Raw genomic sequence first — 21,056 nt, forward strand, 5'->3', positions numbered from 1 at the left:
CCTGGTCCACCCTCTCCCAAGCAATGCCCAGTAACCTAACTGGCCTCTCGGGGCCCTCCTTAATCCCACCAAGGCTGGCATGGGGTGCACACCCCAGCACCGGGGATCTCCACAGACATACCAACTGCTGAAAAAGGGTGAAAGACCCATCGCTCCCTCCGCAAATGGCCTTGAAGTACTTTATATTCCAAGTGCTCAATGTCAATTTTTGCTTCCAGCACATAATGTTTTAAGAGGATTCTAACAGCACAACAGAAGTACATCATCAGTATTCTCACGGCATTACTTCCAAAGTACTTGTGTTAAAATATAGTCGGCTATCAGCAAAGGGTGGGTGTGTGCCAGACTAAAGAATCAGGTTGAACATTTCCACTGTAAAGCTATATCTATCTATCTATCTATCTATCTATCTATCTATCTATCTATCTATCCCCATTAACTCTATCTACCTAGCCCCATACACCCCATCTATCTATCTATCTATCTATCTATCTATCTATCTATCTATCTATCTATCCCCATTAACTCTATCTACCTAGCCCCATACACCCCATCTATCTATCTATCTATCTATCTATCTATCTATCTATCTATCCCCATTAACTCTATCTATCTATCTATCTATCTATCCCCATTAACTCTATCTATCTATCTATCTATCTATCTATCTATCTATCTATCTATCCCCATTAACTCTATCTATCTATCTATCTATCTATCTATCTATCCCCATTAACCCCATCTATCTATCTATCTATCTATCTATCTATCTATCCCCATTCACCCCATCTATCTATCTATCTATCTATCTATCCCCATTCACCCCATCTATCTATCTATCAGCAAGGTATGTGAGCCCCAAAGATACCATGACACCAGTCCTGCACTGTGATGGTTCGGGTATCATAGAACCCGACGAAGGACCCCCAAAATGAACAAAACACCAAGCCCCGGCAAACCCCCGCCCCCCTTCACACACACGCCAATCCCCCCTTTTCAGGGAGTGTGACAACTAAACTCTGAATTATTGCCGTTTGAGCCCGTCTTTACCAGGCACTAGCCCTGGCGAAAACCCCCCTCTCCCGTTCCCGAGGTCTCCCCCCCGCACCCACCCACCCTTAAAACAAACAGGAGGGAGGAAATTGTCCCCTTGGCGGGTACTTCAGCTATTGCACCGCTCGTGGCTGCCGCCGATCCCCGGGAGCCAGCCCCTGAGCCCGCGAGGGGGGCTCCTGGCTCACAAGTTTAGCGGTGCCCTGTGCCCAGGCAAAGCGTCTTGCTCGCCTGGGACATCTGACAACACCCAGCCCTGCCCAAAGCTCGCCCCGGCCCCTCCGAGCCGGCAGCGAGTCAGAAACAAAGAAGAAACCCCTTTGTGGGCTGGGATTCGCCCTTTATTCTGAACAAGGGGACGTCACACTCGCCTGGCTATAGATGGAGCTGTGGGGTCCGAATCAGCCCTTCCGTGCAGCCCCATGTGCCTGGCCATGGAGGTGTGTGTGTGCCACAGAGGCAGGCTGCTCTGTAATGTAACTGGAGAGCTTCTGTGATCTACAAAGGGCGAGGAGAGAGAGAGAGGAGGTCCCCTGTGTATCTCCCATATACCCTCCCCCTACCACCCAAGAACAGACACATCAAATCCAGCCTCATTGCTGTCAGGAGCTCCTCTCTGATCCCCCCCACCCCAAACCCCTCCCCCTCTCCCCTCCAGCCTGATCACACCAAGGAATGATGAAAAAAAATAATTCTGCAAAAAGGGTGAGTTGAAACGGCTTCTTCTTTGGGGTGAGGGGTTCTGGGGTATTTTGTGGGTGGGGGGGGGTGTTTCTTTATCGTTCTGTTGAGACTTCCTCCCACCCCTCTTTGCAAAAAGAAAAAAGAAAACCAAACAACAACAACAAAAACCCCGATCCACCCCTTCTTTCTTTCTCTCCAGCTTCACAGTCTCTTCCTCGACTTGAATTTGCCAGGAAATCCAGTCGTGTTGTGTAGTGTAAAAAAGGATGTAGGATCATGCGGTTTTCATTTTGATTGCAAGGAAGGCATGAAACACACATAACAGACATTGTGTATCTCTCTGTGTCTCCTACCTATATGGAGAGTCTCCGTGTAGTGTACCTATGGATTTATCTGTGTGCCTTTCAAGAGATGGCAAATAAAAACCTGCGCTTGCCTTTCGCCCCCAGGAATAAATTCTTCTTCAAAGGCTCAAATATGCAATTTGCACTGCAGTAAAAAATCAATTAGTTGGAATTCCTCCCTCCCCCGTAGCAAATGCATGTTGGATGAGATGGATGCAACATCACAGCCGTTCTTGTCTCATGCACAGAATGAGCTATAGCTTGTGATTTTTGCTCTATGCCTTGGGTATTATTTTTGCTTCATGTCTGCAGGGGGGAATCTCTGCAGAGTGAAACTGGAAAAGTATCTAAGTGTCAGCATTGGTGGAGAGTGGGCAAGGTGGGAGTGAGGGGGGGCAAACTTGGAGAAAAAGACAGGGTGAAGGATAGGAGAATAAAACCTCTAATAATCCCTTTTCTCTCTCTTCCTCCCCCTCCCTTTGTTTCAGGGGCCACAGGATGGAAACCAGCAATCCATGCAGCCAGAGAAGGTTGGCTGGGTTAGGAAATTTTGTGGGAAAGGCATTTTTAGGGAAATCTGGAAAAACCGTTATGTGGTTTTGAAGGGAGATCAGCTTTATATCTCAGAGAAAGAGGTAGGATTTGTTTAATATGTCTCTCTTCCCCACTTCCCCCTGCAACCCATCCTCCCTTTGCCTTTTGAAAGCAAACTGAGCAGCCAAAGTGTTTATCCAACACCCCTTCGAAACTGGGGAGTCTCCATCCGTCGTGTTTATTAACCATCATGTAATTTGCTAGCTGGAGAGTTTCTATGGGGAATTCTCTTTTCGCTTTCTGGCTCTGCATTGTCAGTTCAAATGAGACCTGGGCTGGGTTTGTGTGTTGATTTAAACAACAACCACCACAACGGTGCCCTGGAGTCTCCCACAGAGGACTGGCAGGGAGACATTTTCCAGCGCCGATACATGAAACGATTTGCTTGACAAATGTTAAAGCTGTTCATCTCTCCTTTCGCCATAGTCACGTATTTCCTTATGTCTGCCCTCTGTTATTGAGTTCCACAATGGCATGGTTTGCAGCCTCGCGCCCTAATCGTTTTCCAAATGGAAATAACAGCAGGGTTAGGATGCCAGACCAACCGATTTACAAGTTGGGGTTATAGGTTCCAAGCCCAGTCCCTTATCGCTCAGTTTTTTTTTCAAAGGAAGGGACACAAGTAAAGTTTAACCACTGCTTTGACATTCTGTTAGTGCAGAGGGTGGACAAAGCACCCTGTCTCAGTTCCAACAGTCTGAGGGTTTTTGGTTTAATGTATTGGATTTAATTGGATGTGGCTTTCTGAGCACAGGCATTGCAATCTGTGACTGTTCTCAACTAGCAGGGGTTGGCTCATCCCTTCCCTATTTCACAGATGTTGGGATTAGTAAATCCACCCAATTGGGGGTTTTGTTTGTTTGTTTGTTTTAAACCAGATGGATCTTTCAAAACAAAATCTTGGTGTTAATTGGTGCCACATGTACCAGAAGCGAGGAGGGTATCGGTGTCCGGACTGGGGTTACAGGTGTGAATGAGGATGGAGAGATAGGCCGGGAGTAGATAAACAACCAAATTCCTCGGCCAGGGGTGCTGGAACAATTTTTATAGTGGGGGTGCTGAGAGCCATTGAACAAAACTGTTAACCCCGTATATGATGGAATCCACTTCAAGCCAGGGGTTCAAAAGCATCCCCTGCACCCCTAGTTTGAGCACCTATGCCCTCGGCCCCATCTCGCAGCACGGTTCACACCAGCAGCCCTTACTCATGTGTGTACAGCCAAGGGAAGGTCCCACTGCCTGCATGTCAGGTAACATCGCCCAGGTTATGGATGAGAAATAACGGGGCGCAGAGGGAGAAGAATCCTTTGGCAAAAAGGCTAATGACATCATTGAGCATTGCAGAGCATGTATGGATCTGAGTTTATTGCAATGGAGAGATGATTGAAGAACTAACTGCAGGGAGCCTGGTCTGGGCTTCCCATCTATCAGTTTTTCACAACTCACTCCAAATGTGCTCTCGATGGCCACAGAAACAGGGCATGGCTGGGGCTTATTCCTTGTAAATTAGGTCTGGGAACTAAGGGATCAGCACATTAGAAATGCACAGACCGAGAGAAAATAGACAGAGAGGTAGATTAACTACTGTAGCAAGATACTCTGGAAAGACTGATACTGATCATATGCTATATGGACAGACAGATAGATACGCAGATATGGAGACATAGATCAGTGCATTAAATAGTTGGGAGAATGTTTCCTTATTCACTGCCCAGAATGCTACCATTGTATGTTAACTGCTCTTCTGCATGAGGGCCCTGATTCAGGGAAGCACGTAACCGCACGCTTAACTTTGATCAACTTCTTCAACTCCAGTTGACTTGGATGGAATTTAAGCACGTGCTTCTGTGTTTTCCTGAATCAGGGCCTAGAAGAGAAATTCACTTTGCTGCACATAGGCCAAAGGGGAGCTATTTGCTCCACCCAAATACTGTGAGCCATCCCATTGGTGCAGGTAGGGAGGGGCTGGGAAAAGCTTGTATTATTGGCAGATAATAATAATGGTAAATTTACAGTGAGCTGCAGGGATTATGCTGAAACAGGCAGGCAGATGTTTAATGACGCTGGCAGGACGCTTTATGATTCTCTGAGCAGATGCGGTAACATCACCGGGACTGCTAACCAATATCCTCATTTGTAGCTGTCTAAGTGGTGGAGCTGAGTTTGTGCCTTTCCAGGCAGGAGGGCAGAAAGCCATGATTCAGGGGTGAGGATGGGGAGCTGGAGTCTGCAGATGTGGTCACCCCATCTCAAAAAAGATAAATTGGAATTGGAAAAGGTTCAGAAAAGGTCAACAAAAGTGATGAGGGGTATGGAACGGCTTCCATAGGAGGAGAAATTAATAAGACTGGGACTTTTCAGCGTGGAAAAGAGACCGCTAAGGAGAGATATGACCAAGGTCTATAAGATCATGACTGGTGTAGAGAAAGTAGATAAGGAAGTGTTGTTTACTACTTCTCATAACACAAGAACTAGGGGTCACCAAATGAAATTAATAGGCAGCAGGTTTAAAACAAATAAAAGGAAGTATTTCTTCGCACAATGCACAGTCAACCTGTGGAACTCCTTGCCAGAGGATGTTGTGAAGGCCAGACCATAACAGGGTTCAAAAAAGAACTAGATAAAGTCATGGAGGATAGGTCCATCAATGGCTATTAGCTAGGATGGGCAGGAATGGTGTCCCTAGCCTCTGTTTGCCAGAAGCGGGAAATGGGGACAGGGGATGGATCACTTGATCATTACCTGTTCTATTCATTCCCTCTGGGGCACCTGGCACTGGCCACTGTTAGACGACAGGATTCTGGGCTAGATGGACTCTTGGTCTGACCCAGTAGGGCCATTCTTATGTTCTTATGTTGTGCAGGATCAGAAATCTCTGGTGAAATCCTGGCTCTTTTGAATCTAATGGCAAGCCCCCCATGGCCTTCACTGGGGCCAGGGTTTCACCCTAGCATGCTAGTCCTGGTTGGGGAGGAGGAAGCCTCTCTGGGGATGACCTATATGTAACCCATGTTGCGTAACCTTCCTGAGTCTGCAGGGAGAGAGACTGAAATAGCCAGGAGCTGAGAGGCAGCTGTCCTGTCTGCGAGCCCACTGGGATCTCCGCTCCCCACACCCACGGATTGCAATGCGGGCTGGATTTTACTCTGTGTCTAACTTCCAGGACAGGCAGAGTTCCCTTCTTCCAACTTCCCCCATCCCGTGCATGCCCCTGGAGCACTAGGCAAATAGATGGATCTTCTGGTTAACGATCTACTGCCGGCTTGGTCAAGGGTTAATGTAAAGGCCCTGCCAGCCTCTGGCACCGACACCTGAGTAGCCTGGGCCCAGGAATTGTAGCACTGCGTGAGGCTGGGTTTTGAATGACTGACACTGGAGCTACTTTCCTCTTCTTTGAGGAGCTAAGGGGCAGCCTCTAAGAAGGGCATGAGTCTCTGTGGTGTAAACAGGCCCAAGGGTGCCGTGGGGTGCCATGCAATGTCTCTAGGCATAGCGGAGTAACGTGCATGTCTGTCTGAGAACTCGCATGTTTGTATCCGAATTTCAGTGACGATCATGTGAGTCTGTGCCAGCGAACATGTACGTAGGGAGAAATAACACATCTCTCCATCGCCTATCACCACAGTATTGGTGTGCCCTGAGCAGGTGTTTAAATGAGCAGTATGTCTGCATGTGAATAGTCATGTGAGTACCAGTTTCTAAATGAATAATGTGTATCCGTGTCAGTGACCAGGCATGTATCGAATGGTAGGGAACAACAAGGCGTGTGTCACAATAAGCAATGTGTGTGAATGAACATGTGCATGGAAGACTGTCCGCATTTGGGTATGAATAATGTGCGTTAGAGAACATGTATGTGTCTACCTGGAAGAATAACGTGTTTGTGGATATATGTGTCTTAAAGGGGTAACATCTGGCTGTGTATGTCAGCATCAAAATGAATAATTTGTCTCTGTGAACGTGTGTGTGTGTTTGCATAAATGAAGAATGGGTGTATGTGCAGGTGGGATATGGTCTCTGTGAGTCTCAACATATGAATGAACATGCGTGGGGTGGAGCAATTCTCCCTCATGTGACATTCTGCGGACAAACAAGCAACATCTGTGTGTTCTGCCTGTGTGCATGTGGTGCATGTGTGTGTGGTGTGTTGCATGTGCGTAAAATGGTCTCTCTCTGCACTTCTAGGTATAACACTCTTTTTAAACCAGATCTTGTGCAGTTTAGGATCTGACCCTGCTGTTTGCTCTCTTTTGGCCATGGCTGGCCCTTGGATCTCTGGACATTTTTGAGAACAAATGCAAACTCACAAGAACTGATGGAAATGAATGCATCCGATGAAATGAGCTGTAGCTCTCGTAAGCTTATGCTCAAATAAATTTGTTAGTCTCTAAGGTGCCACAAGTACTCCTTTTCTTTTTGCGAATGGCTGCTACTCTGAAACCTCTAAGAACTGATGGAAGGACATTTATAGCTTGCAGTTCCTCCCGCTCCAAGCAGCAGGCCCGTAGCCAGTTCCCCATTCATCTCCTCCCTGAACCATAGGTCTTCCCCTTTGCTGGCCATCCTGTGCAAGCTAGCTTTCATGGAAACAGGTGCCTGCAGCGCCTACAAAAAGGTTAATAAATCTGGGTTGGTCGAGCAGAGCAGAATGCAGCCTCTTTTGTTTTTTCACACACCAGATTACACCCAGTGGAGGAAATGGAGCCCCTGCTGTGCTTTCGAGCTGAGTTGAGATAGCTTTCCACTGACAACACTCTGCTACTAGGAAGGGCCTACAGGCAATCCCAATGAGATGAAGGGGGACGACACAGTTGAGGAGGGATCAGAAGAGCAGGTCCCTCCAGGAGATGTGAGCAGGGATAGTTTGTGGAGGTTGCCTAGACATTGGGATAAAATCTCAGTCTCACTTCCCTGGGTAGTAGAGAGAGAGCATATGCTGATGGGAGACTAGATTCCAGGGTCTGTTACAAAAAGAACAGGAGGACTTGTAAAAAGAAAAGGAGTACTTGTGGCACCTTAGAGACTAACAAATTTATTAGAGCAAAAGCTTTCGTGAGCTACATTCTATGCATCCAATGAAGTGAGCTGTAGCTCACGAAAGCTTATGCTCTAATAAATTTGTTAGTCTCTAAGGTGCCACAAGTACTCCCATTCTTTTTGCGGATACAGACTAACACGGCTGCTACTCTGAAAAGGCTCTGCTACAGTAACAGCTCCTCAGCCGGTGTAAATTAGCATCGCTCCATCAAAGGCAGCTATGTGGATTTGCACCAGCCGAGGACCTGGGCCTCTTGCTCTTAAATCTCATATTAACTAGGAAACAAACCTTGATGTTGCCTGTCAATTTCTGTAAAATGGGGAGAATGACACTGCCCTCCTTTTAAAGGGCTGTGAGATCTACTGAGGAAAAGTGCTGGGTAAGAACAAGAGATTATTATTTAGGGGCCCCCATAGGAGATGGGCTCTTCTGAAATCTGGACCCCATTGTGGGTTGAAACCCCCAGCCCTAGTGTATTGAGTTTTGTCAAGAAGAAATGTGAACAGTCTTAGTGTAAATTTGATCCTCACCCTTGTTTGGAATCTGTGCAAGACTTCGCCGACCTGCTCTGTCTCTAGTGCACCCTTTAATAAAGCCACGCACCTTTTGCTGGTTCATCGGCACACCAAACGCTAGCAGGGGCCGAAGGCTTTGTGTATCCGATTGCATCAACCTAACACACAAATCTTTAGCCATTGCTGCAAATTGGTCCCATAAACTATGCAAAACCTTTGTTATTTTGCTTTTGGTCAGTGGCCAGAAAGTTCCCAATATCAAAACACAGGCTGGTTGGAGTTGATTTCTGGTAAGCAGCAAGGCATTTTGCATTCCTTTCCCCATACCCCTCCCCAAACCCACATTTCTGGTAATTGTTCTCTTCTTTCTAGCACTGCTTTGTTATTGATTTACACTCGGGAATAACAGTCAGACTAACACAGCACACAGCTGGGCTCCTACCACTTCCTGCCAGGAAGCCCATGGCCATCAAAAATGGACTCTGTGCTAACAAGAAGTTAATGAGGAAGTGCTTTTCTGGTAGGCTTCCTGAAGCCGCTAATGCAAGCCTCGCCTCAGTGAGCACAAGAGCACTCGAAAACTTGGCTGTGCTCTCGGCTCGTGTTTGCTGCAGCATGTCTGACTGCTGGTGAGCTGCAAGTGCAGACTGGGAGGTTTGTGTTGTGTTGTTTGTGTACATTGTGTGAGTACATGGTGGTGCTGCTTTTGTGTGTGTTTGGAACAGCAGAGGCCACGGGGCTGGGGAGCCCATCTGGGCCAGAGCCCGACCACTTTGAAGCACCAGGTTGCAGTGCTGCTCAGGTTTGGCCCGGCCCAGTCAGGACAGTGGGGTGGCCAGGTCAAACCTGTGTGAGTGGTGGTCTGACCTGGCATATGGGGTTGCAGCTGTTCTCTTTACCTGACACGACACAGCCCCCCTGGAGTAGAGTGTGTTGACTCTGCACTGCGTGCGCGTGGTTGCACTGCTGCTTGTGTGGAGTGGGCTTGTTGCATGTGTTTGGGGGAATGTGCACATTGCGTGAGTGGTGGCGTGTCTCCTCGAGCATGGCATGAGTGTGCCTTGTAGCGTGTGTGCATGCTTACGGGTGTTGGCACATGCATGACAGACGTGTCCGTGCATGTTGTGCGTTGGAAGGCGTTACAGGTGGCGCTGTCATGTGAGCATGTATGGGTGTGACAGTTCTGGACCAGCGTGGCTGAGAGTAGTTAGCTTGGGGGGCTAGGAACTGTTCCCTCCATCCTGGCCTATTCCTGTTTTTGCCCTCCATTATCCAACTTCCTCCCCACCACTTCTCCATTCTCAGAGTCTAGTCCCTTCCCCTCCACTGTGCCCTCTGCAGCAGATCCCACACTCTATACTGTCTACACCTCCCACCCTCTCGTCTTTTCCCTAGGGACAGGGCTGGAGAACCCAGGAGAAGCACTGAGATCTCAGCCTGTACTTAACCTGCTCAGCAAAGAGTTTCCTTTGGTTTGCTACACTGGAGTCCTGTCTCTGCCCTAATGCTGCTGCTCAAAAGGTCCTCGGGTAGGGAAAACATATGGGACTTCCCCACAGAGGGGATATGCCAAGAACGGCCCAGGGTAGACAGGCATGGCAGAGCCTGGTTCGTGCCCTAAGAGACACCTGATGGGTCACTTTAGGGTCTGATAACTCACTTTGCATTAGTCCATATAATGTCATAGTGGTCCCAGGCCCCAGCATTGTCTGGACAAATATCATTCTGCACAAATATCTGCACAAATATCATTAATTTGCTGGTGGAAGGTACCGGCCCAAAGGCTGCTCTGTTCACAGCTGGTTCAGCATTAGAGGGGTGCTCTAAGCTAGGAGTCAGTGTGGCCTCATTGATAAGGGCAGGACCTCTGTAGACCTGGGTTCTATTCCAGCCTCTGCTGCTGACCTGCTGGGTGATCTTAAACAAGCCTCTTTTCTGCTCTGTGCCTCAGTTTCCATGGTGTCTATCTCAAGTGTAAGCTGCATTTGGGCCTTCGTGTAGATGAGTGCCAGGCCCTCTAGATTTAGTTCGCTTGATGATAATCAAAAGAGTTATCCCCAGCAGCCTTTGAGAACAGGCTTTTTGCTTCCTTGGCCCAAGTTTCTGCCCAACAAGGCCTGGGCCAGGTAGTTAGATTCCTGTACCCCTGTGCCCAGCCGGAGATATTATCTCCTGCTGCGCTATAGGGCTGACGCTGCAGTGCTCGGGGGGTGGCAGGAGGCAATGAGAAGGGTGTGGAATGTGAGGGGTGGGGGAGAGAAATGGGGAGGATCTGACCCGCTGCCAGAGTTTTAATAACGCATGAGTGATGACTTCAGCAAAATACCACCTGCTAGCGGCAAACCGAATTAGCCCCTGGACTCACTGCTCTGCCGACAAGGGCCTGGTCTGGAGCCCCAGCAGCTCCTGCTAACTTCAATCTTTAGGTGCCTAAATCCCTTTAAGGATCTGGTCCTATCTCTCTGTGCAGTCCCCACTGCACTGCCGCCTGCATCTTGGCTGGGCTCTCTAGAAGCTCCTGTAACATAAATCATCATCTTCATCATTGTAAGTGTCGTAAGTGGATGTTCCATTCATGGAACACTCCTCCCCGCCACGGCCTTCGCTCTTATTTATTATTTCAGTGCTTATGAAAAGTGCCAGATTGATCCCTTGGAGAAGGAATCCCTTTGCATGCACAGAGCAAGGCAGCAGCTGAGCAACCTTCCCCAGCAGCCATGCCACAGCCTGGCCATGGGAGCATGGAGATCTGTCTCCCTGGCCCATTCGCCCCTTCGCCTTTCTACGGGGACTGCCCGCCCAGGGGGCCCTAGACAGCGATGCATTTGGGCACATCTGTGCTTTGAGCTGAAAGTGTGATTTCTTGCTGGAGGAGACACACCCGTGCTAGCCGCAGCAGTGGGAAGAACTAGCCACCCTGAATCGGTCCCCATCCCAGACGCTAGGCACATACTCAGGGCACTTAGCTGTTCCTGCCCCTTCTCCACCACTCTGTTTCTGGTGTGAGTAGGCCTGCTTGAGCTAGGAATCACACCCCCAGCTTGAAGCTTTGACATATTCTGTGACTGTTCCCTCTAAGCTGTGTGCGTGTGCGCACACACAGATCCTAAACCCCGTGGACACAGCAAAACATCACACGCACAAACCTTTGCACAGAAGCACAAAAATTTGCACAGAAGAAATTTTTTGTGCATACGGCTTGTCAAAAATTAGAGGGAACATTGTGACCTGTGCACTAAGCTGAGATCCACCAACTCATTACACCCAACAGCTATTAGATAGTAGTGATTGCCAGCCCCTCCTAACCAGGACCAGATGGGAGCTAATGACCCCAACCAAAATCCCATTCCCAATTCCTTGAGCCATTCAGCTTCTGGGTTGCTACAGTGTGGGTTGCCACGGGGAACCCTAGCATAGGTGGTCTGAAAAAAATTCCTCTCTCCCTGCTGCTGACATGGGTCTTTGCAAATGTCCTGCTGGGCTGAGTTTGATCTTGAGAACGACTTTTGCTGACCAGGAATGTGCAAGAAAGAAAAATAGCCCAGCCAAGGGAGAAAGCGGGACTGGGAGAGAGGAGAGGACGGGGAAGGACGCAAGATATTCAGAGCCTTCAGCTGCATGATGCTCACCCTTCACAGCCCTAAAACGTGCACGTAAGAACTGCTCTGTCAGCAAAGATCACTAGCTGTTTAGCCTAGCGTAGATGCTGGCCTGTAAGGGCTGATACCAGGGCTTAACTTGTGCCGGGGCTTGGCAGGGCTGAGCCCTGGCACCTCTAGGCTTGGCAGTTCATAGCCCAGATACCTCTTTCATTACAAATTAAGCACTAGCAGATACCACCCCTACAGTCTGTTCAGACCCTTCCCTCAGGGTGCAGTTTGATTTTCCAAAGGAAAAACTCACAAAGTAACAACAAAACAAAGGTATTCCTCCCCCAGCAGAGCCCAGCAGGCTGTCCTCAGAACCCCCTTACTCCTTGTGGCTCTCCTCATCTGAGTAGCTTGATCTGTCCCAGCTTGATCTGTCTGAAGCAAGAGGGTTATTTGTAGTGACTGGAGTGTCTGAGCACTCCCCAGCGGGAATGGATCCGATGTGGTGATCTGAGGCAAACTGCCTTTCAAGGGGCTGTATCCTGCCTTCCTGAATCCCCTGTGGAGTTTCCACTGGATACAGCATTCTCTTTCACAGCCCCCTGAGAGGTACGGCACTGTCATTCTCCCCACTGTACAAATGGGGGAATTGAGGCATGAAGAAATTAAATTACATGTCTAGGGTCATCATGGCACCATGTCCCCAGGACTCCTGAGCTAATGTAACTCAGGATTTCTCATTAGCAAAGAGACTTTTTAGAGGCCTTCTGAGCTCTTGAACTCACATATATCATGTGGCTGGGGGTTCCAAAGGTAAATTTTGGATTTTGTTAAAAAAAATTCCTGTGATAAGTTTCCAGCGGGGTTGCCTTTTGGTTGCACTGAGCAGCTCCTTGGTCTTATCAGAAAGGGTCAATTGAAGCATGTGATCTAGTTCTCTGTCCCACTCATTGTTCTGTAGGCCTTTTTCAGGGATATGTAAATCTAAAGAGGCACTGGGCTTCTTTCAGACCTGCTGTCTTTTGGAAGAGATGTGAAAAACTCTGGTATGTGGTATCCAAGATCCCTGGGGTCATTGTAGTTACTAGGGCATTTTTCACAATAGCTGGTTGTCCTAGCCAAAGTGAGCTGTAGCTCACGAAAACTTATGCTCTAATAAATTTGTTAGTCTCTAAGGTGCCACAAGTACTCCTTTTCTTTTTGCGAATACAGACTAACACGGCTGCTACTCTGAAACCTGTAATTCAAGGGGTTTACATTCTGCCTTCCTATATTCCCCCTGGAGTTTCAAATGGTGACAGTATTCATTTCACTTTCTGCCCCAAACTGCTGCATGGTGTTAAACAGCTCACATTTTCCACTGAGAGAGGCCTGCATTTCAGTGCTGGGGTACATCTGGGACCCAAAGCACCAGATAAATATGAGGCTTAGTCTTCTGTTCTAAAGATATACTGAAGTCTCGCTATGTGTACAGGGTAACTTAACTCATTTAGGGAGGCAGTGTGCCCTATGGGACAGGGCACTAAACTGGGACTCGGGGCTCCTGGGTTCTATTCCTGGCTCTGCTGCTGGGTGACTATGGGCAAGTCACTGCCCCTCTCTTTGCCTTGGTTTCCCTATCACAGATTCCAAGGCCATTTTGATAATCTAGTCTGATCTCATGTATATCACACGCCATAGAACTTCCCCCAAAATAATTCCTAGAGCAGATCTTTTATATCAATCTCCTTGGTAAGGCACTTTGAGATCTACTAATGGAAAGTGCCAGATGAGAGCTATGGACTATTATTATTCATGTAATTTTTTTCTGGTTATCCTCTGCTAGCAGGTAGGCAGGTAGCTAAATGCATAGGGCCCAACCAAATTCACAGTCCATTTTGGTCAGTTTCACGGTCATAGGATTTTTAAAATCGTAAATTTCATTATTTCAGATATTTAACTCTGAAATGTCACAGTGTTCTAACTGCAGGGGTCCTGATGCAGCGCAGAAGTAAGCGTAGCATGGGACAGTTTTGCCACCCGTACTTCTGCTCTGCTGCTGGTGGGGTGCTGCCTTCAGAGCTGGGCGCCCAGCCAGCAGCCGCCACTCTCTGGCTTCCCAGCTCTTAAGGCAGCACAGAAGTAAAGGTGATAATACTGCGACCCCAGTACAATAACCTTGTTTCCCCCCCACACACACACAACCATTTTTTGGTCAGGACCCCCAATTTGAGAAATGCTGGTCTCCCCTGTGAAATCTGTATAGTATAGGGTAAAAGTACACAAAAGACTAGATTTCATGGTTCATGACACATTTTTCACGATTGTGAATTTGATAGGGCCCTATAGATGCATAGTGCATTCGCATATCAGACAACTGAGGATCAAAACCTACAGGGTACTGCAAACTTGGATTAATGGCGAACCTGACATAAGGATAACATCGCTCTTCACTGGGTCATTTCACCACCGTCTTGTCTACACTAATTACCTCACTGTCCACATAACTGGATCTGCTTGGCAAAGGAAAAGAAACTCCTTAGCTACTTAAGCTTTTTTCTGAAGCTAGAAGGTGAAATGGGAAAGCCTCTCGTCTTGGTACCAATGAATTCTATTCTCAGCTCTGTGTGGCAGGGGCCGTCTTTTTGTTCTGTGTTTGTACATTGCCTATTACCAAAGGTCCTGGCTATGGCTGGGATTCCCAGTGGCCTATTATGATAAAATCACCATCATCTCAATGCATTGAGTTTTAGCTTTAAGAACCACGGACTCCAATCAAGGACCAGGCCCACTATAATAAAAACCCCAACATCTCATCAAGCACTTTCCATCTGCAGATCTCACAGCACTTTACAAAGGAGAGCTAGTATTATTCTTCCCAGGAGACAGATGGGGAAACTGACATACAGAAAGGTGAAGTGACTTGCACGAGGTGACAGAGCATTTACAGCCCAGATATCAGACCTGTGATGGGTGTGGTTAGACTTTGATAGATATTTGGCTGCGTGTGTGTGTTCCCTCTGTGTGATGACCCAGCTCTGCACAGATAGCTGGCACGGCAGACCTCAAGCGAACCACCCAATGACCACAAGATCCGTTAAGGGACGAAGGCACCCAGCCAGGTTTATTAGTGTCCCGCAGACTCTACTAGACCTTGATACATGTATGCCCGTAACAATGGACCAGCTCAGTGAATGGCAGGACTTTCCAGACAAAGATACTTCCTCTGAGATACATCTTTATGCCCCAATACAAACAAGTTAGTACTGCCTCTTTGACAAAGCTAGTTACTGCCCCCTGACATTGCTAGTTATCACCCATCATCTTGTACATGTTGGTTTGATTAAAACATCTCTATTACATACTGACATCCTGATCTATCTTTTAGGAGGGGTCAGTGTGTTCCTGTTATCCTTGGGGAATGTTTTTGTACCATCCTTGATATCGGGATGTTCTGGTACCACTTGATATTGGGATGTTTGCGCAAGCACTCTGTGCCTAGCACTTCTTAGGAATGTTTTATTTCTGCAATATCAGCCCTGTTCTTGTGAGCAGGTCCTGCCTCATACCAGGCCTCTGATACAGGGGCTTATGTGTCAGGCCCTCTTCCTACTACAATGGGCAGCTAGAAAGGGACAAATAGGGTGGAAAGGAGGGTGAGGCAACAAAATGAACATAATGTAGCATAATGTAAGCTTGGCTCGTCGCTTGCCTGACCAATACTGACTTAATGCCCCTGTAGACTCCTTTTCATTTTGGGCCACATTCTGTCTGATTAAATTATTCTTACTATGTATTAGTTGTGTTGTGGTAGTGCCTAGGAGCCCCAGCCATTAGCCAGGACACTGCTTTGCTTGGTGCTGTACAAACACAGAGTACAAAGACCATCCCTGCCCCAAAGAGCTACCAGTAGAAGGGAAACCTTTGCAAATCCATTGGCTACAGTGACGGGGCATGGATGGCAAAAGAGGGCAGTGGATCTGAGTGTGATGAAACACGCCAGAGCAATAGCATTGGAGACCTAAGGTCTCAACAGACCAAATACAGCAGCAGGCCAAGCATCCTCCCCAACCTGCCTTGGTTACATGTCTCACCCCTGCCCAGGAGAGAACCCCCTCTAAGAGGGAGCGGGAGCTCGATCTCCATTTGCATCCTTGCCTGGAAAGAGTCAGGATGATTTTCATAGTGATCCTTGAATGGATCAAGTTCCTACTCTAGCACATACTTTCTCTGTGACATTGGGCAAGCCACTCCCTCGCTCTGTGCCTCAGTTTCCCCATCTGCACCATGAGGATAATAGCACCGCCCTGCCCCACAGAGGGCTGTGAATATAAATACATTAGAATCTGTGATCATGGGGGGTCATATAGGTGCATAAGTATGGTGGATGCTGCACAGAGGGACCGTAGTATAAATGAAAATCAGGCCCTGACAGTGCATTCTCTTCTGAAGGGGTTGCATAAACACACTGTGTGTGGAAGCAGCCGATGAGCTGGGCTAGCAGCCCATGCCCACCATTAATTGTCTGGGTTCCAGGCTGCTGTACCCTGTGCTCTGAAGTTTTGTGCTTTGATGGTTTTTTCCTTCGCGATAGATGAGGCTCAGCAACAGGGGATGTGGCTTCTTTGCCATATTAGAAACCTGGGACTGGCTCCTGAATCAGCTGTCGTTGCTTCTGTAATAATACAGCCAGGTTAAAAATAGAAAGTACTAATCTTTATCCTCCAGAACTTTTGTTGTGCCATCTTCCGAAAGGCACTGAGAGCTAATGTGATTGCATCTGCTAATCTAGAGACACACGCCCAGACGCTCCAGCTCACGCATGCACACACACAAAGGGACACAAGCGCGTGCACAAAGATGGAGCGCCCCTTGCTGATGCTGGTGTGACTCAGGATCAGTCTGGCTCAGCGGGTCAACAGGGGGACACTGGTGTAAAAATGATACGGAAGATGGAGTGTGTCTGAATTTTAGCTCAGCAGATCGTGTGCAGTGTTTTGGCACCATTTGGAGTTGATTTTCGAGGCGCGAAAACAAGACCAAAGCTATGTTTTTCAATACAGAATTATATATATTCCTTCCTCCAGCCTATGCCCGCGGTCTGGTCTGATGCATAAGTGGCAGGGAGGAGTGTTAGCCAGGGCAGGGATGTGATCAGTTGTGAGAGTCCAAGGGAGAACTGTAGTTCTTTCTGACAGGTCTGTCTGCAGATAATGGCCACCGTTTTGTGTGTGTAACCCACTGCGTGGCACAGAGCTCTCTGCAAACCCACCCCGCAAGCCAAGGAGTGGGATCTTATTCATCTCACAAAACGGGGCAAAAGGTTTGGTTCTCTTGGATGGGGCAGTGGGTTCTTGGGACTTATGATCCACAAGGGGGCCCTGATTTTGGAGGCCCCGTTTAAGACTCCCGAGGAGCTTGATTTTCAGAGCTGAGCAGCTACCTCTGCTGGTGACTTCCTTTGGTGTTGTGGAAGCCCTGCCCAAGCTGTCTCACATTGGGATCCCAAATACTGAGGAGCCCCGTACCCATAACCGCTTTAGGAAACACTGGCCATGAGCACTAAGCTCTTGGGGGGGGGGGGCCGTTAACAGCTTCCTTACAGCACGTTTTGCAATTTACATGGTTAATTTCATTGTGTGTATGGCTTTTAAAAATTGTAACAGTGCCTAGCCCTAGGCTGTGATTTTCAGGGGCCTAAGGAAGTTGGGCACTCTGCCCCCCTGCCCCCTTGAAATCCCTCAGGAATCAAGGAGGAGATTTTCATAAGGGTTTAAATAGAGGAGCACAAGGCAGATTGACTTTGAAAATCTCAGACTAGGTTAGAAATCAATGGAGCAGGTTTTCAAAGTTGCAAAGGATGGTTAAATAGAATTTGACCTTCAATGGGAATCAGGTCCCTGTGATAGTTATATGACCCCGCATCACTGTAGTACCTGAGCAGCACCTCACAATCTGTAATATAGTGATCCTCACAACCCCCAACTCCCTGAGATAGAGTGCTATTATACAGAGGGGAAATTGAGGCAGACAAAGTGACTTGCCCAAGGTCACACAGGAAGCCAGCAGCAAATCGTGGATTTGAACCCCAGGTCTCTTAACTGCTAGGCTAACCACATCCTTCCTCTTGAAGGGTAGGTGGACACCTAACTCCAAAGTGTGTCACTGGAAAGCACCCTCAAAAATAAATGAGTATACTACTCTGACATCAGTACTGGGTGGACTACAGACAATGTTCTAGCATCAGGTGTGGGGCTCTGTAGATATGCAGTGCAGCTCCAACAGTGGAAAGCAATTATAATATGCACACACAGAGTTACACCACACATGCTATAAATGTATAAACCCTGAGTGATTCCATCAAAGCCATCGCACCAGTAGCCAGTCTGGAGCGGAAGACCTTTCTCAGCTGCGGCCCGCCACTGACAGTTGCTACTTTTTGCTTCGTAGGTCAAAGATGAAAAAAACATCCAGGAAGTGTGTGACCTGAGTGATTATGAGAAATGCGAAGAACTCAGGAAGTCCAAAAGCAGAAGCAAAAAGAACCACAGCAAGTTCACGCTAGCACACTCCAAACAGCCTGGAAACATGGTACAGCTTCCTACACAGCTTGTGCTCACCTTCACCAAGAGATCAGGCTGTATTGACTATGGCAGCATGAGTCAACAGCCCAGTCCCCCCCTTTGTCTTTCTACAAGATCTAGTGTCCCCCCCATGCCCAAATTATTGGGCTGGGCACAAGAATCCCTGGGAGGAATTCTCTGGCCTGTGCCATGCAGAGGGTCAGCCTAGATCATCACAGTGGTCCCTTCTGGCTTTAAGACCTATGAACCTCCATCTGTTGGAGGCAGTAGGTCCTGCAATGATGAGTGATGGCTAGGAGTTTTTGCCATTGACTTGTAATGGCAGCAGAATCAGGCCTCTGGCATCTCTAATTAAATAAGCCAATCATTTAGCTCCAGATCCTTGGAGTGGGATGTTGTGAAGGCCAAGAATATAACAGGGTTAAAAAAAGAACTAGATACGTTCATGGAGGATAGGTCCATCAATGGCCATTAGCCAGGATGGGCAGGGATGGTATCTGTAGCCTATTTGCCAGAAGCTGGGACTGGGTGATAGGGGATAGATCACCTGATGATTACCTGTTCTGTTCATTCCCTCTGAAGCACCTGGAATTGCCCACTGTCGGAAGACAGGATACTGGGCTAGATGGACCTTTGGTCTGACCCAGTATGGCTGTTCTTATGTTCTTATGTAGTCTAAAGAAGGGACAGGCAAAGCATTTGGGATGGTCCCAACGTGGACCAGATCCTTCACCGGTAACTGAACCATTTAGCAAGACTGGAAACATTTCAGCTGTTAGTGGCAGTCATGGATTGACTGGTTGGATATGCTTCTTCTAGTTCTCTGCTACCATAAATTGTGTTCTGGGTGGAGCTGCGCTGGCTTGCATTAGCGGAGACTCCGGGCTTTGTACATATTCCCACACCCTTTTCTTGGCGGCTTCATGGTGGCCGGGGACCGAGCCGACGCGTTGCCGCCCAGGCGCTGTGCACAGCACTGACGTGAATTCCCTCTCTCCTAGGCACCAAATCTGATCTTCCTGGCCGTCAGTCCGGAAGAGAAAGAGTCCTGGATCAACGCCCTCAACTCCGCCATCACCCGAGCCAAAAACCGCATCTTAGATGAGGTGAGAAGCTCTCTTGGAGCTTGGCCCCAGCTTTGTTGTCTCAGCCTTAAGCTTGAGTGAAGCTTTCGGCTTCAGCTCTCCTGCCTCAGGTACGACTGCACAGCAGCCAGTCTCCCAGCCTGCTAAAAATAGCTGTGCAGGGGTTGTGGCTTGGGCTATGAAGCCTGGGGTGGGGGGTGGGCTTCAGAGCCTGAACCACGACTTAAAAGCACATTCTGCACAACTATTTTTAGCACAGTAGCACGAGCCCTGTGATCCTGAATGTGTCAGCCCGAGCTGGGAGGCTGGCTGCTGTGAGCTGCTGCTGGCTGTGAAGACGAACCTGTCGTGGGGAAGGCCCCCGGCACTTCCCAGGCCAGTGCAAGCATGTCCCTCTTTCTCAGCCTCAAAACCAATGGTGCAAAGCCACTGGGCTCTGGCTAAGGGCAATCGGTACACGGAGGGATCAGCGTTTGCAACGCTGGCTCTGGTGGACGCTCCGTGACCATCTAGCTCGTAATAAGCCAGCAGTGATTACATGCCGCGCAGCATGACTTCCATATGCCTCAGGCAACTCCTAGGTTATCTCCAGGGGCTATCTATCCTGGGAGAACAGCCTCCTGAGGCAGAGCCCCATAAAGCACCCAGGGGGTCACCTGGAAAACAGATGAGATGCGAGGCCCATCTTGCCCTCACCAAAGTGCACAGGAATCCACGCTGTTGTCTGTCTTGTCTGTTTAGACTGTGAGCTCCTTGGGGCAGGACTGTCTCTAGATAAGTGTCTGCGCAGGGCCTAGTTAATAGTGAAGGATGAATTTGGGCCTTGTATTTTTAACTACCCGGAGAGCAGCATCCCCTGCCCCATCTATCCCACCTCCCCATGGCAAGTGTGATGCAAAGGGGTAAAGATGAGAATGAGGCCCTGAGCAAGGCCTTACCTGCACCCAGAAGTTGCACCAGGTTAACTCAAGATGGTTTTTGAGCCAGTGAAAAGCCCTATGTGGATGCATGTCAGAGACCGAGGTGAGGATGGGTCATGCCTAGAGGTTGGAGCAATGGCAGTTGGGCCTGGGGGTCAGAGCTGGAATCAGGAGTCAAGAGCAGGGTGAGAACAAGTAAGTAGGGCTGGGAGCTGGGCTGGAGCAGGTTAAGGCCCATGAAGTCTGTCAGCTCTCTCAGGCACAGGACGATTCCAAGCCAGGAAGCTACATTGGATATACTGAGCTGCTCTTTCTCCCGTGAGGCTTATATACCTGCCCTGAGAGTCACCTGATCAGCTCCCAGTTTATGGATTGGCTGGAGCCTAACACAGGAGTGACTAATCCCTGCGTGGAGTTCAGGGATGACTCATCCCCTCACAATGCACTTGTATCATTTTAAAGCTGGCGGTCTCCATTCAGCTTGCGCTTGTAGGTGTGGCATGCACACAGGTAACCAGACAGGCCAATCCAGCTGTTCACCAATGCTCTGTACGATAGCAGCAGGAGGACAAACTGTAGGGGCACAGGCCAGCATGGGGATATGATCTCACTCCTGTTAGAATATTGTCACTTCCAAAGTGGCTGCATTATTGTGAACTAAAGTGCGGGA

At 48.4% G+C, this 21,056-nt stretch overlaps 1 protein-coding gene across 1 annotated transcript in view; it reads left to right on the plus strand.

The window, feature by feature from the left end:
• The first annotated feature begins 1,258 nt into the window (after positions 1–1,258).
• Positions 1,259–21,056, plus strand: part of PLEKHO1 (pleckstrin homology domain containing O1) — a 34,622-nt gene continuing 14,824 nt past the window's right edge. Inside the window, exons 1-4 of the mRNA XM_038383080.2 lie at positions 1,259–1,758; positions 2,570–2,716; positions 18,248–18,388; positions 19,383–19,487. Of these exons, the coding sequence (XP_038239008.1) occupies positions 1,729–1,758; positions 2,570–2,716; positions 18,248–18,388; positions 19,383–19,487 (423 nt within the window). The 5' untranslated portion in view covers positions 1,259–1,728. The remainder of the gene's footprint in view (positions 1,759–2,569; positions 2,717–18,247; positions 18,389–19,382; positions 19,488–21,056) is intronic.

Source organism: Dermochelys coriacea, chromosome 24 (assembly GCF_009764565.3).
Source record: "Dermochelys coriacea isolate rDerCor1 chromosome 24, rDerCor1.pri.v4, whole genome shotgun sequence".
Lineage (NCBI taxonomy): Eukaryota > Metazoa > Chordata > Testudines > Dermochelyidae > Dermochelys > Dermochelys coriacea.